General features: G+C 34.1%; 3 protein-coding genes across 4 annotated transcripts in view; all 3 read left to right on the forward strand.

Annotated features, from left to right (window-relative positions):
* LOC111421087 (uncharacterized) overlaps nt 1-16,761 on the forward strand; it is a 72,681-nt gene that overhangs the window by 30,520 nt on the left and 25,400 nt on the right. For both annotated transcript variants that reach the window (XR_011642329.1, XM_023054220.2), the window contains exon 2: nt 15,462-15,659. Coding sequence is in view for 1 of the 2 variants with exons in the window: in XM_023054220.2 (XP_022909988.1) it covers nt 15,462-15,659 (198 nt within the window). In the remaining variant the exon portion in view is untranslated. The remainder of the gene's footprint in view (nt 1-15,461; nt 15,660-16,761) is intronic.
* On the forward strand, nt 365-1,620 carry LOC111421088 (mitochondrial E3 ubiquitin protein ligase 1-like). The gene has a single exon (XM_023054221.2). It carries the CDS (start codon nt 517-519, stop codon nt 1,540-1,542), a length of 1,026 nt encoding a protein of 341 aa, XP_022909989.1. The 5' UTR covers nt 365-516; the 3' UTR covers nt 1,543-1,620.
* Nucleotides 7,604-8,704, forward strand: LOC111421089 (mitochondrial E3 ubiquitin protein ligase 1-like). Its single transcript, XM_023054222.2, has one exon. The coding sequence runs from the start codon at nt 7,852-7,854 to the stop codon at nt 8,638-8,640; it is 789 nt and encodes a 262-aa protein (XP_022909990.1). The 5' UTR covers nt 7,604-7,851; the 3' UTR covers nt 8,641-8,704.

The raw sequence follows: 16,761 nt of genomic DNA on the forward strand, positions 1-16,761 counted from the left end.
CATTTATTATTAGGTATTCAAAGAAAATGAACAGTTGAGTGATTTTAAAAGGTTCTTCAGATTATATGATATAATATGATTATATTATATCATGCCAGAAAATATTCAAGAAGTTTTTAAAGAGTATTTATAGCAATTTATTAATTTTTTATTCATTATTCTATTCAAATTTATTAATGTAATCATGAAAATGTAATACTAATAAAGTAAAATAGATTTAGTAAGACTGCATTTTAGTACTAAAAATTATAATTTTGCAAAATAAATTAAATTCAAACAGCTTTAGTCATGCGCTTTGCAACTTCTCTTACACAAAATCGATAAAGTAGTTACCTAACGTTCCGCTTCTAAATTCACGCGAATGAAAATAACCTCAGTTCTGTCAAAAATATAACGTCGGCATGTGACATTTCACAATGATGCAATCAATTTAACAATCGAGCGTTTATTAAATATTAATTTAACAACAAAAATACGCACCGTTTGCACTCATGACGTCAAAGAAATCAATTTAAAATGGAATTTTTGGGAGAGGCGATCATCCTGGGGGTGGACGCAATAATATTTGGGGTCTGTTTCACCGAGTACGTCAAAAATAGGGGTGCAATTGGAAAAATAAAGTCTGCCCCTTATCTGGAAATTCACAGGGATCTGAAAGATATCGTCCAGAGTCATCCAAACCAAAAAATACCGTACGTTATTATACGAGGAACTGTAAAACCGCTTGGTAATCCGGTGATTAGTGCAAATAATCCTCAAATAACTGGTGTGGTGCAATCTTTAAGTATTCGCGAACATGTAGTACAAAGAAGTAGTGCTGGATTTTGGTCTGATCAAGAAAGAATTATTAACGAAAGTCATAATGTTACTCCATTTGTTCTACAAACAAGTGGAAGTAATGTGGAAATATTGGACCCTTTGGCCGCTGAAATATTGGATATGGACGTTATTAGCAATCAATTTAATCCAAATCAACCAAAGGTAATGGATCATGTGTGGGCTTTTTTTGTTGGTATAAAACAAAAAGGGGTACAAACAACAGAAAAAATGTTAAGAACTAATGCAATTATAACTGGAATAGGAGAATTAGTAACCTCAAGTGATGGTAAAAGAGTTAAATTACAACCACCGACTAATGGTTCGCCATACTTCTTAACGACAATGCAAGTTTCTTCATTATTAAGAAAATTAGAAAGTAGTAAAAAAACTTATAAAATTATCTGTGTATTATGTGCTATGGTAGGCGTATTTGTCGGTGGGATAATTGCAAAAGGATTTATGAAAAAACGAAGAGTAAAATTAGAAGAAATGAGACGAAGAGAAGAACTTCAAAGAAGTAGAAAAGAAAGAAGAAAGAGAGTAAGAGATGAAGATTTACCTGAAAATCAAATTTGTGTTGTGTGCAAAGTGAATCCTAGAGAAATTATTTTATTACCATGTGGACATGTGTGTTTATGCGAAGATTGTTCAATTGACATTCAAGACTATTGCCCTGTATGTCGGTCTAAAATTGATAAGAAATCGGCTGCTTATATTTCTTAGCATTTTTAAATAATGCTTGTTGATTTTATGTACATATTTTTTTTAATAAAAAATAAAATAAAAACAAATTTGCTTATATTATGAGTTGTATTAATTAAGTTCATGATACAATAATCTGGAAAAAGTCATTAAAGTTCCAAAAAACACATACATCTACAATTTGATATAGTAACAAAAATTGGGATAAGAGCAATCAAGAAAACGCTAATATGTTTGCTGAACATCTTAAAGAAACTTTTTAAGCAGTCCAACAACTATGTTAAATATTGTTCTTATCTGTAAGCATGAAAGAACTTTATTATGAAATACAAAAACTAGATATAAAGAAATCAGTTATGACTTAATTAATGGAGAAACTTTGAATCATTTACCAAAATGGGTTTTTTTATTTATAAACATTCTGATCATAATTGTTCAATGAACAATTTGATTCTATGCTGAATTACACTAATTTTATCATGTAACCACCGCAAAAGTACTCTGCATTTCACCCACTTCACTACACTAGCTCAAACGGTTTAGTCCTCTTCAATCTCCTTGTCAAATTGGCGTTGTCGAGGAGCTGGAGTGCCTCAGCATTCACGTGTTGGAGAAATCATTGTTCATAACGTCCTACGAATTTGGGAATTATTTGATTAACTGTCTCTATTTTAAGGTCCTTGTGCTAAGATCACAGTTGCGGGAGTGGATCGACCATGTCTCTTCGTGCTTTGTTTTGTAGTCGTTGAATGATTTGAATATTACTTTTACTAGCACAGCCCCAAAGTTATAGGCCGTACTATACTTTTCCCGATATAAAAATTAAATCTAATAATAAAAGCAGAAACATTTCCTGGTTTACTCAGAACCTTCACATTATGCGTGCAAATTTGCAACTCATTAATGAAGCTTATCTGGCCAATGTGAATCCCCATATGAAAGTATTAAGAGACGATTACCACAAAAAATATAGACAAGCTCTAATCGATGGAAAGAGGGCAGCTCACGATCGTTATGTCGAAAATCACAAAAATTCACAGTCTGCTATCTAGAGCAGCGTGAATCTGAAGCATAGAAAACACGTCACCTCGAGTAACAACTGCTAACCAATTTAATAATTACTTTCTGGAAATTCCAGCTATCTTGTCTAGTTCAATACAAACTAACATTGACCCGCGATAACCACCCCGCGTCACAGGATACTACCCGTTCAGCGTCTTTTCCGAGGTTGAGGTGAGAGATGTGATCGATAAGATAAAAAATAGCAAATCCTATAATTATTTTGGTCTGAATGTCGCAATGATTAAACATGTGCGCAATTTGCTAATTACTCCGCTAACTACGCTACTAAACCACTGTGTTTGATAATATTGTGGACTGTTTCGAGATCAGAATTTTGCAGTCTCTTTTGTTGACTTAACAAAGGCTTTTGATTGTGTTTCTCACATCACTCATTTAAGGAAAGTATACATGTACAACATAATATCGCTTGCAGCTTAATATCGTCCTATTTGTCCAACCGTAAACAGTATGTCAAATTTAATTCACAATTTTCTGACCTCGGTAATATTAAATACGGTGTGCCACAGGGTTACTTGGACACGTTTTTTGCACATTTTTCAAGATTAAAAGTGAAGAAATAAAGTTAGGGCAACAGAAACTTGTTCATTATACCAATCTAACCTTCAGGATTATATAGCTATCATAAAACATTGAAAATACCTTATACAAACAGTGGGACTTCTTGGACACTAAACTTGGATTTAGGGACAATCTCTTATTTTGCATGTTAGATGATCAAGTTTCCCTGGAAAAGTAAGTGAAGCATTAAGGAATGTATTTTTATATAAAAGATTCTGATGGACAGGTTGTTTCTAGCGATAAGAACCGATGAAACCTGGACCTGGACTGTTGTTCTTGAAGACCTTGACCTGCTTCCCTTGTTTATCTAGGTATTTTTTCACCACATCTCGAATGTCGGCCTTTGACAAGAGGAATCTCCAATTCGCAACAACAGCCAAAGTTTCAAAAATCAACAGCTCCTCAGACTTGCTTAAAACGAAGAGCTTAAAAAGAATTCCTTCCAAGCATCTTCTGATCTAATGTTGTCCGAGGCACTTTGCACGTTTCTGCGGCCTTTTTCCCCTTTCGAACTGCATCCATAGCCTTTTCCAAGTCTTTCACTTTGTAATTCATGTAGGGTTTTAACCCTGGAGTTTTTTGATACGTGTGCACCATTTTTAATCAGTGACCTCCTTTGATAACAAGAAAAAAAAACACCAGAAACAAAAACATAACCGAACCTCGCTTTCGTGATACAGGACTGAACACGTATGCGTTGTGTCCATGTAGCCCCGGGGTAACATGGAAAAAAAGTAAAAGTTGTCATGGAAGAAAAAGCAACAATAGACCAAATGCATAGAATGACAAATACTATTGAAATAGCAATGGAATAAAATAAAGTCTGCTCTGCTGTATCTTCGAATATTGCACAAGCTTTCGACAAAGGTATAAATGTTAAAAATATTTTAGAGTAAAATGTGAAAACGCACATTCACCACTACATGAATTTTAACAGCTACATTCGCAGATGACACAGCGATCTTGGCTGTTGCAAAAAGTATAGAAGTTACAGCAAATAAGTTGCAATTGGCGTTAAATTCAATCGAAAACTGGACCAAACAATGGCTAATAAAATTAAATAGAAATAAATCGATATACATAAACTTTACTTAAAAGAATGTAAAAGCTATTCATGTCCTAGTACACATAAATGGCAGTCGGGCCGCCCTAATGGCAATTCAGCACTACACATGTGACTCCGCACTGATCAGAGAGTGCACCAGATGTTACTCTATGGTGGGTTCCAAGTCACAGAGACATTGAAGACAATGAAAAGGTGGACAAGCTGGCCAAAGAGACCTTTATTGGACTCCAACCGAGTTGTGGACTACAAAAAAATCCACTTACAACAGCTAATTAATAGTTGGAAGTAGAGATGGGTCAACTCGATTTATCAAACCGGGTTAATTCAAGTTGAGGTTATTTTAAGTCAATTCGAGTTAGACTGTTACTAACTCGAGAAAGGCTTAACATTTTAATCCAACCGCCTTTGTCGCTACCACCGGCTTCTTCTTCACCTCTTGATGTTGAACCTCCAATAAAACGATTCAAGCAATCTCGCTTAACCGTACCATTTTCTGCAAAAAAAAATTGCAGAAATCTGGACATGATGCGTTGATTCAAATGATAGTTCAGGATTGTTCCAAAATAAAGATTTGCGCAAATACACCAAAATATTAAATACCGATTATGAACTGCCTTCGAGGAAAAAATTGACTCAGATGTTGGAAGAAAAGTATAACATTGAGTCTACAACTCGTAAGGAAAAATTGCAGGACGTTGAACATATTGCTTTGATATCAGATATTTGGACGTCAGACGGTAATAAAAGTTGCATTACTGTGACCGCCCATTTTATAGAAGAAACAAAATTGCAATCAATAGCTATTTCTAATGTTATTCAACAAATATTGGACGAGTGGCAGATAAGTTCTAAAATAGTGACTATAGTTATAAACAATGCAGCTTCAATGAAAAAAGCAGTTAGCGAAATTTTAAATAAGCAAAACAATTTCTATGTGGTCCACACTCTTAATCTTGCCGTGAAAGATGGTATAGAAAAATATGGAATGTGAGATATGGAGTCTTCATATGCTTTGGTCCTCATTCAGAAGCAAATGAACTTGGATGTAATCAAATTAAACCAAGATGTTCGCACTCGCTGGAACACTACCTACTTCTCGTATGCTCGAACGCCTATTGATTGTCAAGGTTCCGGTTTCTGCTACTTTACCGACACTGGTATCACTTCCACCGAAGCTGGATTCTGAAGAGTGGTTATTTGCTAAAGACGTAGTGGCGTTTTTACATCCGTTTCAAAAGGTAACTGCAATTTTATCCGGGGAAAAGTATCCATCAGGCAAGCACTTACAAAGAACTCTTGCTGTTATAATAAAGACTTCTTGATCCACGATATCAAAAATCAGCATTTAGTTCAGAAAGCAACGCTAACAATGCGTAAATGTGAATAATAAATGAACTAAACGACTACTTATCAACGAAAACCTTGAACTTAACCGACCAAACTTCTACATCTACTATTTTTGGCGCTGCTTCTACTTTTACTATTGAAGATGATATTTGGGGTGTTATAGATCGAAAAATATCACAAACCGTCGAGAAGTCCAACTCCATTACAACTTGTTCAACAGCCACGATGATAAAACTATATATTGAATTACCATACATAGACAGAAAACAAGATCCCCTCCAATTCTGGAGTAAAAAAAATGTTAAAATATCGCATAAACCTCTGCATACCAGCGACTTCGATACCATCCGAAAGACTGTTTTCTAAAGCGGGTATTTTTTATTGACTTACTTTTATCAATTCAAACCAGTGCGCGGTTTACGGATTTACAGATTTTAGATTTTTGCTACTAACTCGGTTTGAATTCGATTTACGCAAATTTTAAACTCGGTTTGGCGAAAATCCGAGTTGGCCCATCGCTAGTTGGGAGGCCTCAAAGGTAACCTCACGCTGGAAAGAACTTCCAGATCACAGACTAGCGGATAGTATAATAACTCCGGCGCAAAATAAAATCACAGAGGTTTTATGCCTCAGTAAAAGGGATCTCAGGTCCTGAGCGGCCTGCACTCCTAAAATACCATCTCTTCCACATTGGACAAGCTGAGGATCAAACTTGTTGACTTTGCAATGAGTCAGAGACTGCTGAACATATACAGCGTGAATGTGTCGCCAGAAGCTCCTACCGGCATAAAGGAATAAGACATTGGAGCAATACTAAGGTTCATCAAGGATCAAGGACCTACATTTGCCTTAAATTTTTGGACTGAAGTTACAATAGATTTTATAGGTCGCAGTGACGAGAGAAGCCGCACCTCTCAGCCCGGCAGCAATAATAATAATAATATTTCAGCCAACGGAGCGGTATAATAATATGACATAAAGGTTAATATCTACATGTAATATCATTAAATTCGTTATAACTTTACAAACTTAAAGTGAGTAAACATAATTACCAGTAATCCTAATTTATGTCATAATTTTGAAATAAACGTACGAGTTGAAATCAAAAATTAGTTGGGGAATTATGTTAAAAGTTTATGAGTTATAATTATGTTATAAAGGCCTGAAGGGTTTATTGTAAAATATTGTAAAAGCTCACAGCTTGTTTACCAAAGTTAATCTAATTTTAACCTAATAACATATTTTTTTTTGGATTATTCGAGTTAAGAAACGTTATATATTTTTAATTTATTTATTAATTTAACTTTCTTAATATCCTCCGTTACAGAGTAAAAATGTGATCGTAAATTTGAACGCAGTGGGTGTTACGGGGAACGCAGGTGCTTTTGAAACTTTTCAGCTAAAATAAATTGGCAGTCAAAGCAGTCATTTATATTGCTTTCAGCATCGGACGCGCGTGGAGATATAACAAGATTAAAAGGTAGGTTTCCGAAAAGCTTCGCGGTAGCCGCTATCTACTCGGATTAACCCGGTGTTATCGTAACGTTCAGGATATATACATCGGGTAAATTAGCATGGTACACCAAACATAAACGCTTAGATAAGCCATTCAAGCACTAGCGTCCGCATAGTTAGTTTACGAAACCCATTCATGTGGAAATATTATCATGACACATCGTAACCAAAAAATAAAAAAAAAACTTTATACAATTCTTTTGATACAAATTTTTAAATAAATAATGTTTCATAAACGATATTTTTACAAAGTTAGTAGTAAACAAGTTGTTTTTAAAGTTTGTAACAAATAAAATATAAAAGAAAATTTTATTGTAGAAAGATAAGGTAGAGAGGAGTGTAGTTTTATTGATTTATGTATTTGTTTGTGTGTAAAGGCGAGCAAAAGAGAATAATATTTCCCAAGTAGATAAGAAACCGATTGGTGACATTGTTTCAGCTACAAAGTTTCCTGGAAATGACTTCGTAAGGAAACAATTTTTGCCCCATTAAACTTGTACGAAATCTGATCCACAAGCGACCCTTGAAGTTGAAAACTTATAAAACAGTAACTTCTTTACATTCTTAGAAAGTTAAATCCGTTATTATTACGCGCACGACATCTCTTTAAAACTAAATTTTTTTTAATTCACAAATTCGTGTGACTTTTCATTTTTTTATAAATTTTGGAAGTTGTCAAAATGATAATAATGTCGTAAAACTCGTCTTTAATAACTAATATTTTTTTTAATTAACGTTATTAATTTAGGGGAATATCCGCAATGGATTTTCCACTTGAAACGATAATCTTAGCCGTAGACGCGATGGTGTTCGCGGCTTGTTTTTTGGCGTATTACAAGAAAAAAACCATCATCAATCAAATTGAAAACGCTCCGCAGCTTGGAATAACAAACGATTTGAAGAATGTCGTAATGGACTATCCGGGGTACCGAATACCCTACGCTTGCATCCAAGGAGTCGTTAAACCCATCGGAGTACCTATTATAAGCAATTCCAACCCGAAAGTTAACGGCGTCGTACAATACATCATCTTAAGAGAGCATATAGCCCAGTTAACAGAAGGTCACTGGTCCGACCGGCAAAGAATAATACGAAAAATCCGAAACGTTGTCCCGTTTACGATTTCAAATAGCGAACAAAGTGTAAAAATTTTGGCACCGCTTTCTGCTGCAATGCTCGATATGGATATAATCAGCGATACTTATAGCGGAAATGCGCAAGAAGTAATCAGCCACGCGTGGTCGCATATACTTGGAGTTAAACAAACCGGAATCCAAACAACCGAAAAGATGCTAAAAAGCGGAACTATACTTACAGCGATCGGGGAGCTAAGCTTATCTCCGGATAGAAAACAAGTTTTTGTTACCCCACCATCGAACGGAGCTCCATACTTTTTAACTTTTATGGAAGTTTCTTCTCTTTTGGCAAAATTAAAGCGTAGCAAATTCACATACGGGATTGTATGCGCAGTGTGTTTTGCACTTGGATTATATCTTTGCGTTCGGTTTCAAAAGAAGAAAAAAGATACCGATTTTAGGCTAGTAGAATAAAAATTTTAATATATCTATGTATCTATTTTATATGATTTCATATTAAACAGTGTATTAGCTATAACACTATAAATTATTCATAATGTGTAAACGATTTGATATCGGGTCAACATCAGAGCGCGTATAGATTTAATCGCTGAATCATAATTGCTCATATTATAATTAAAGCGAAACTGGGTACGGCGGCGGTTAGGGCAAAAGCTGAATACGGGTTAATGTAATTTTACGGTGACGCTTTTGAAGTTTTCGCTTAGCCGAACGGCCGCAATAGCCGTTGCGGCTTGCTTGAAATGATGCTTCGTTGAACGTGAAGTGCTCATATGAACATTGAAGTGGATTCGAAAATCATATTCCATCAGGGTTTACACATTGCAAATTTTTGTTGTTACATTACAGTTAAAAACTTCTTTTTTTTGTTTAGTAAAAGAAGAAAATGAAAAACACAAAATCATATATCACATTGATGTGGATTCAAACCCTACTCGCAACTTTTTTTACCTATAGTACTGACGTACGAAACTAAACTTTAAGGAATCTGGGGAGCTATATCGATCTAAAAGTAAGTGTATCCCTGAGTAAGGGGAAGCCGAGGCATAACCAACCGGATACTTTACGAGTTGTTGCTTCCTGCCGCAAAAGGTAATCTGTAATGTCTCCGGAAAGAAATTTTTTGTTGGTTTATCGGTAACATGAAAAATATTTAAATATGAAACATAAACAATATACACATAAAGAATTTCTATTATAACTTTTTATAAGACATTTCGTTTTAACCTTTAATTTTTTAGTCTCCTTAACAACCTTCCGTTTTAAAGCGTTCTTTCATTCAACAATTGTTTTTCCAGGTCGCATCAAATCTCGTTTTTAACAGGCGCTTTCGAAAATGGACGCTTATGTTGGGAAATAACGTTGACGGACCTAACATCGATGTGGAAGGGCGGATGCGAACGTGGAATTAATGATGATCCTTGCAATGTTGTAAATTGACACGGTGATATTGCATGAACCACAGTATACATGGTAGTTTCAAATTCATTCTGATGATTCACGTTTTCATTGGAAAAAGCAACGAATAATGGAATAATAAATAGCACTTTAAGTTCAAATGAAATGTTGCCAATAGATATTTAATTTATAATTGGTCCACTAATGCCAATACCGACTCCGGATCCAACTGTCTTTAAAGTAGTGGTGGAACGGATATCCAATATCCGGCCTATCCGGCCATTTTTTAAAACCGGCCGGATACCGGATAGTTACCTAATATCCGGCTTTGACCGGATTTTAAAAACTTATTACTTAGTACTCCACCATTCATAGGAATTAGTTTCTCTTTTAGGTGTTAGACACTGCAGATAATAATCAAGTTCAACCCCAATAGGACTTTTTTCATTGAATACAACTTTATTTATCATTAGCTTTATTTATTTTTATATGTATAAAATCTCTTGTTGCAGTTTCGTCTAGTTTTCTTCTCTTCGCTTGTAATTCATCATTCATTAATAACAGAACTGTCGCTGTTATCACCTTCGATTATTAATTAAAGTATCCTCTTTTTAATGCAAAAAGCCGTTCAAAGTGTTAATAAAAGTGTCTTCTTTCCAATGAACCAACCCGTTTAAAAAAATAACTTTTAGTTTTTGAGAAAACAGTATTTGAAGTTTTGATAAAATTTTCGATGTTGCAATTTTCATCGATAATTTTCAAAATTCGTTATAAAATTAATTTCTTGAAGGATCATTCTCGAAATATCACCAATTATTAATTAAGGTATCCTCTCTTTATTGCAAAAAGCCGTTTTGAAAAATCACTTTCAGTTTTTGAGAAATAAATTTTTGAAGTGATCGACAATTTGTTCGAATATTGCAATTTTCGCCGAATAAGTTTTAAAAATTCGTATAAAATCTAGTTCTTGGAATATGAGTATGAAAATTTCCCAAAATGTTAATAAAACTATCCTCTTTCCAATGAACCAACCCGTTTTGAAAAATAACTTTTAGTTTTTGAGAAAACAATATTTGAAGTTTTGATAAAATTTTCGATGTTGCAATATTCAAAATTCGCTATAAAATTAATTTCTGGAAGGATCCTTGTGGAAATATCACCAATTATTAATTAAAGTATCCTCTTTTAATGCAAAAAGCCGTTTTGAAAAATCACTTTCAGTTCTTGGGAAATAAATTTTTGAAATGATAGACAATTCTTTCGAATTTTGCAATTTTCGCCAATTAAGTTTTAAAAATTCGTATAAAATCCATTTCTTGGAATATGAGTATGAAAATTTCCCAAAGTGTTAATAAAAGTGTCTTCTTTCCAATGAACCAACCCGTTTTGTAACATAGCTTTTAGTTTTTGACAAAACAATATTTGAAGTTTAGATAAAATTTTCGATGTTGCAATTGTATCCTCTTTTTAAAGCAACAAGCCGTTTTGAAAAATCACTTTTAGTTCTTAAGAAATAAATTTTTGAAGTAATTGGCAATTTTTTCGAATATTGCAATTTTCGTCGATTAAGTTTTAAAAACTCGTATAAAATCCAGTTCTTGGAATATGAGTATGAAAATTTCCCAAAGTGTTAATAAAAGTGTCTTCTTTCCAATGAACCAACCAGTTTTAAAAAATAACTTTTAGTTTTTGAGAAAACAATATTTGAAGTTTTGATAAAATTTTCGATGTTGCAATTTTCATGGATAATTTTCAAAATTCGTTATAAAATTAATTTCTTGAAGGATCCTTCTCGAAATATCACCAATTATTAATTAAAGTATCCTCTCTTTATTGCAAAAAGCCGTTTTGAAAAATCACTTTCAGTTTTTTAGAAATAAATTTTTGAAATAATCGATAATTTTTTCGAATTTTGCAATTTTCGCCGATTAAGTTTTAAAAATTCGTATAAAATTCATTTCTTGGAATATGAGTATGAAAATTTCCCAAAATGTTAATAAAAGTATCTTCTTTCCAAAGAACCAACCCGTTTTGAAAAATAACTTTTAGTTTTTGAGAAAACAATATTTGAATAAAAAATAACAAAATAAAGACGATGAAAAAGTATTTATTTTTATATTCGGTGCTACATATGTTTCGATCGAACTATGCGATCTTCATCTGGCATGACTAGAGATAGATTAAAATATGTTTTTGTTAAGACATCAATTAGTTAGAAAAATAAATTAAAAAGTAAAAATAAATTTACCGTCAAGATTGTCGATTGAAGAAACAAAGCGTCAGGTTGAAATATTTGACAATACAATATGATACGGTAAAAATCAAAAGGCTTGATATTAGACAAAGAAACAAATTAAAATTCTGGAAAAGATTATATGGTTACAATTCTTAGTTTAATAGAATTGAAGTACAACTTACTTAGCGTTTAATTGAATAAAAAATAAAAAGTATCACCTCATGGAAATGAGTACAAAATAGTTGTAGATTGACAAGACAGTAGATTGTAAGTGGAATTTCAGGTGTTGGGTTGGCAAAATTTGCATAATTGTTTTTGGAGTTACTTTATATGAAACAGTGTTATTTATTTATATTGACTCAAAATATCATCTGTTAGGTTCAATTGGAGATATGAACCGTTGCTTGACTCCCAAAAATACCCTAGAAATGGTTTGTTGAACTTAACTGAACTTATTTTTTTTTTTCATTTATACGTACTTATCTTTGCAATATTGTATCAATTTTTTTGGATTTTTTTTATATGAAACCATATTACCTCTTTATGATATTTTAAAGTATCATCTGTTAACTTTAATTTAAGATATAAATCGTATCTTAACTCCTCGCACTAAACTTAGAACGATTTTTTAAGTTTTTCACATTTTCTGATTTTTTTGTGAGTCTTTTATATGAAACCACATTATTTCTATACGATATCTTAAAATATCATGTATTTGCGATTTAAATGAATTTAAAATTAAACAGAAACAGAAGTAAGTCATGCGGGGAGAGGGGGGTCTCGTCCACTTGGACTGGTGTGTGTTCTAGACTGGCCTTTATTTTCTTATTTAAGTAAAATAAAGGACCGATGTCCTGTATGGAACATGCCAGCCGGATTCGACAGAAGAGGAGGATTCTGTCGAATCCGGCTAGTGAGTTCCAGACTGGACGTCGCGCCTTTATTTCTTCATATAGTTACAATAAAGGTCCGACATGTAGTCTGGAACACACCAGCCGGATTCGACAGAACCCTCCCCGCATGACTTATTTCTGTTCCTTTTCATGTATACTTGGCTTATGTCGCTTCAAAATAATTAGATAAACAGATAACAGAATTCAACAAATGCAATTATTTGACATATTTTGGTTAAAACCGATTTAAAATCCACCCAGCCGTTTTCGATATAACCGTATCCTACTAAATCGCGATTTTTCGCGAAACTATAGCCTAATTACCCAACCCATGTACCCAAGTACGAGCTAATGAATGACGATACTGTCCCATCAACATCTTTATAACCAAATCGGAAATCATCTACTTCTAAAATTCAGTCAAACAAGCAGTGGATAGTTTTAAATGTGTCAAAAGATATGTTGTAATTAGAAATGATATATGTATATACAGGATGAACCTTATAGGCCCCATACACCTGCAAAGAAATTGCGCATCATCGCTGTTTTGCGAAAATTGTGTATTGCGCAACTGGTTGTAGAATTTTAAAATTGTTTGAAATTAGTTATCAACCAATTGTATTGTGTATGGGGTTTGTACGACACATTGTGCAGTAACGACAGTTTCTTTTCACGTGTGTTAGTAGAAGGTGATATTGCTTTGTATAAGTAGTGTTACCATGACCAGTAATTCACCAAAAGTAGTCGGATCCATTCGTGAATAATTTTTACATTTTTACTTAAGTTCTTTGATATGCGATATACAAAACACAAGCAACTGAAGTTTGTATAAAATTGTGTACATGGGTAACCTTGTTTGCACAATAACCTGTTGTGCAACGTTAGTTTGCGCAATTTGTTTGCAGGTGTATGGGGCCTATTACGCAACTTCTAGCACGTGATGTGAATGGTTAGAGTTCTCTTACGTATTCTTCAATCATTGCTGAGGTTTTAGGGGTTGGTATTATGTACTCAGATACGGGCGCTTAATTGAAACAATGGTCTTCGTAGGTTTCTTATCCACGATAATCTTTTGGTTGTCTCGTGCAATGGGGTACAAACCTTCGTATGTTGCTTCCATGTATGTGTTGGTCGCAGCTTATATCCAAACATGTGTTTACTATCATAAATAGCTGTATGAACTTAATGTAATTGTTGAAGCCGTCCTAATTGTGATGTTGTTTGATTTTTGTTATATTACCCGCTGGGTAATGGCCGAAGTTTCGACTCCTTTTTCAGTAGTATTTTGGCTTTCTGTCTCATTTTGCATCATTTACAATAACATTCTTGCTTTTAACTTAATTTTAAGTTTTCTTCTATGATTTTTGTTACGTTTTATATTTTAGTGTAGTAATTGAGAATTAGTGCAGTTACTAGTGCAGTTGAGAATTTCTGTTCTATAGAAACGTATTAAAAATTTAAAATTTAATCACCAACGACACAATACATAAAAAAGTTAAAATAATGTAAATTACAGTCGTTAGCGAGACAATCGATTTAGATGTGAATAATTTGTTGCATCCGAGTGAGTAAAATTGCATTGTCGGTCGCGGTCGAAACCAAATTGATCATTATGCAAATACACTGCGGCATGATTAAATAATTAAATGGGATGCGGAAGGTACGATCCTGCTAGAGACTGATCCTCGAGTTGTATGCGGACAAATTGAAACCATATTCAACGGCGAAAATAGACTTCAGTCGCGCGTGCTCTTCCTCTCTTTGTATTAAATAATGTGCGGCAAATTGCGTTGTAAATATCCATATTGAATGCGAAGAGACGTTTATATGAATTATATTTGGCATTGCATCGATTTTGTGAAGCTCACACCACCGCACCATCAATTATGTAAACAACTAATTATAATATACCGTAAAATTATTTCGAAATTAATTTTCAGGTCATAAAACCATATAATAGGATTAATTTATTCGTTTATTACAGTACTTATTATACAGGCTTCGTTTCTTCAACCCTTAATAACTTTACATACAAGCTCAATTGACGCGTAAATCCCATTAATTTGCAAATCCAATAAAGAACCTTTTTAAATTTAATCATATCTAACTATTTTAAAATGAGAACAACTAGTGACAATAACTTCTTTCTTTTTGTGATGTTATAGAACGTCGGAGTTCGGGGAGGATTTCTAAGTTAGTGGTTGAAATGGAACTTTGAGGAGGGAAGCACTCAATGCACTTAACAGTTTGTCCCGTATTGTTAACACCCGGATAGACATTTTCCGTTACTATCAAAGTTTGAATGAATGTAACTAAAACTGGGTTAATAATGTGAACTTTATTTAAATTTAAAAAGGAACAAATAGGTGCGATATTTCTCGATTTGCTTTTCTCGGTATTCCAGACAATCCTGGGTTTCAGCAAAACGTTTTCCTCGGTGTTAAAATTAACCCTTCGTCAAATATTACTAGTCCTAATTGCTGTGGTACCTGAAACTCAGAGCAAACAATTGACATTTCGTGACGGTGTGAGAATTTGGGTGTTTACACAGTCAACTTTACCCGAGTATTACGCCCGGTTGAGCATTATCTATGAGTTATTAAGGGTTGTTTCTTCGCGTTATAACGTCGCAGCCCGTAACACTTTAGTTATTAAATATCTCAGCTTGATTAAGTACTTGTCCACAATGTGTCTATGTGCTTTTTGCGGAAAGCCAACTAATGGAAGGTTCTTGTTATCCTTTTCAGAAGTGACATGGCGGATGGTGGTCGTTATCATCGTGCTTTGGACAAGTTCAGTGGCTACGACAAAGTCTGCCACTTCGTCTTCTCCCTGTAAACTAACACAGTTTCACTGTGACAACGGACGCTGCATACCACTGAATCGCTTTTGTAATAACGTCAACGACTGTGGTGACTCAACCGATGAACCAAGATATTGTACACGTAAGTAAACTAAATATAATCATCAATTAATTATAATTACGACAAATATATTTTATAAATGTTGAACTCGATCCCGAGGATTACAAAACCCGTGAGTTATGTAATATCATTGTTGCGGTATAACGCTCGGAGGTCGTTTAATTTAACCCATCATAAATCGTGCTGTCAAACGTAATGTTTGGGTCATTGCGAGTACGATAAATGCTGTTATAATTCAGTTTTGGATTTAGTTTTCCCCGGAGAATCTAAAAGGAACTAAACCGAGCGAATTTTCCATGATGTTGATGTTTTTGAAAGAGGTTCCTTAAAGCTTCGGTTGGTTTTAACTCGCGATTAGCTACGAAAACTTTATTGGTCCAAAGAAACCGTCTTTTCCACAATCGTTTGTTGACGTTCCTGCGAACTCAAACTTTTCTCGGTTCAAGATTAAACCGAGACCACGGCGACGAAATAAAACGTAGGAAAAAAGGCGCATCAGAATAGCCGGCGGTCGTATTCCTGGGGGATAAAAGCAGGAAAGCTTTGCTAGAAAAGGCGCGCTTTTAGAGGAATTCCGTGAATAGGAAATTTACGATCGCCTAAGAAAAACCACCTCCGGAATAGAAGAAATACAGCCTTAAACAAACAGAACGTTATTCTACGGTTACAAGGATTTATCACACTGTTACGATCTAATAAAAAACAATCAATCTCCGGGTCACAAGTGTGCTGTAAATCTAACCTTCGAAGAAGAACTAAAAAAAAACATTGATAGACTAACGCCTTTTCTATGCATTAAATTTATCTATCGCTTCTTTGGCCGAAAACTATTTTGTTGAAGCTAAAAAATTGTTTCGCATCAAAAAAGAAGATGAAATGGCTATTTGTTAAATCCTGTCGAAATAACAAATGATGAAGCTTTGATACATTGTCAGTTGGAGAAGTGTTGTGATCTTATAAATCTGCTGCACAGTATATTATAGACGTAGTGCAAGCAGCAGAACGACGTGTACGGGCTTTATCAAAGCCTCTACGGGAAATATTACCGTAATACTTTCTGGATCGCGGTTTACTTTTATATAGGTCACCATCGATCTGTCCATAACTCTGAAGTTCACCTCCC

Source organism: Onthophagus taurus, chromosome 1 (genome assembly GCF_036711975.1).
Source record: "Onthophagus taurus isolate NC chromosome 1, IU_Otau_3.0, whole genome shotgun sequence".
Lineage (NCBI taxonomy): Eukaryota > Metazoa > Arthropoda > Insecta > Coleoptera > Scarabaeidae > Onthophagus > Onthophagus taurus.

Coding starts and splice junctions, on each gene's coding strand:
- LOC111421089 (XM_023054222.2), top strand. CDS start 7,852: ATGGATTTTCCACTTGAAACGATAATCTTAGCCGTAGACGCGATGGTG.
- LOC111421088 (XM_023054221.2), top strand. CDS start 517: ATGGAATTTTTGGGAGAGGCGATCATCCTGGGGGTGGACGCAATAATA.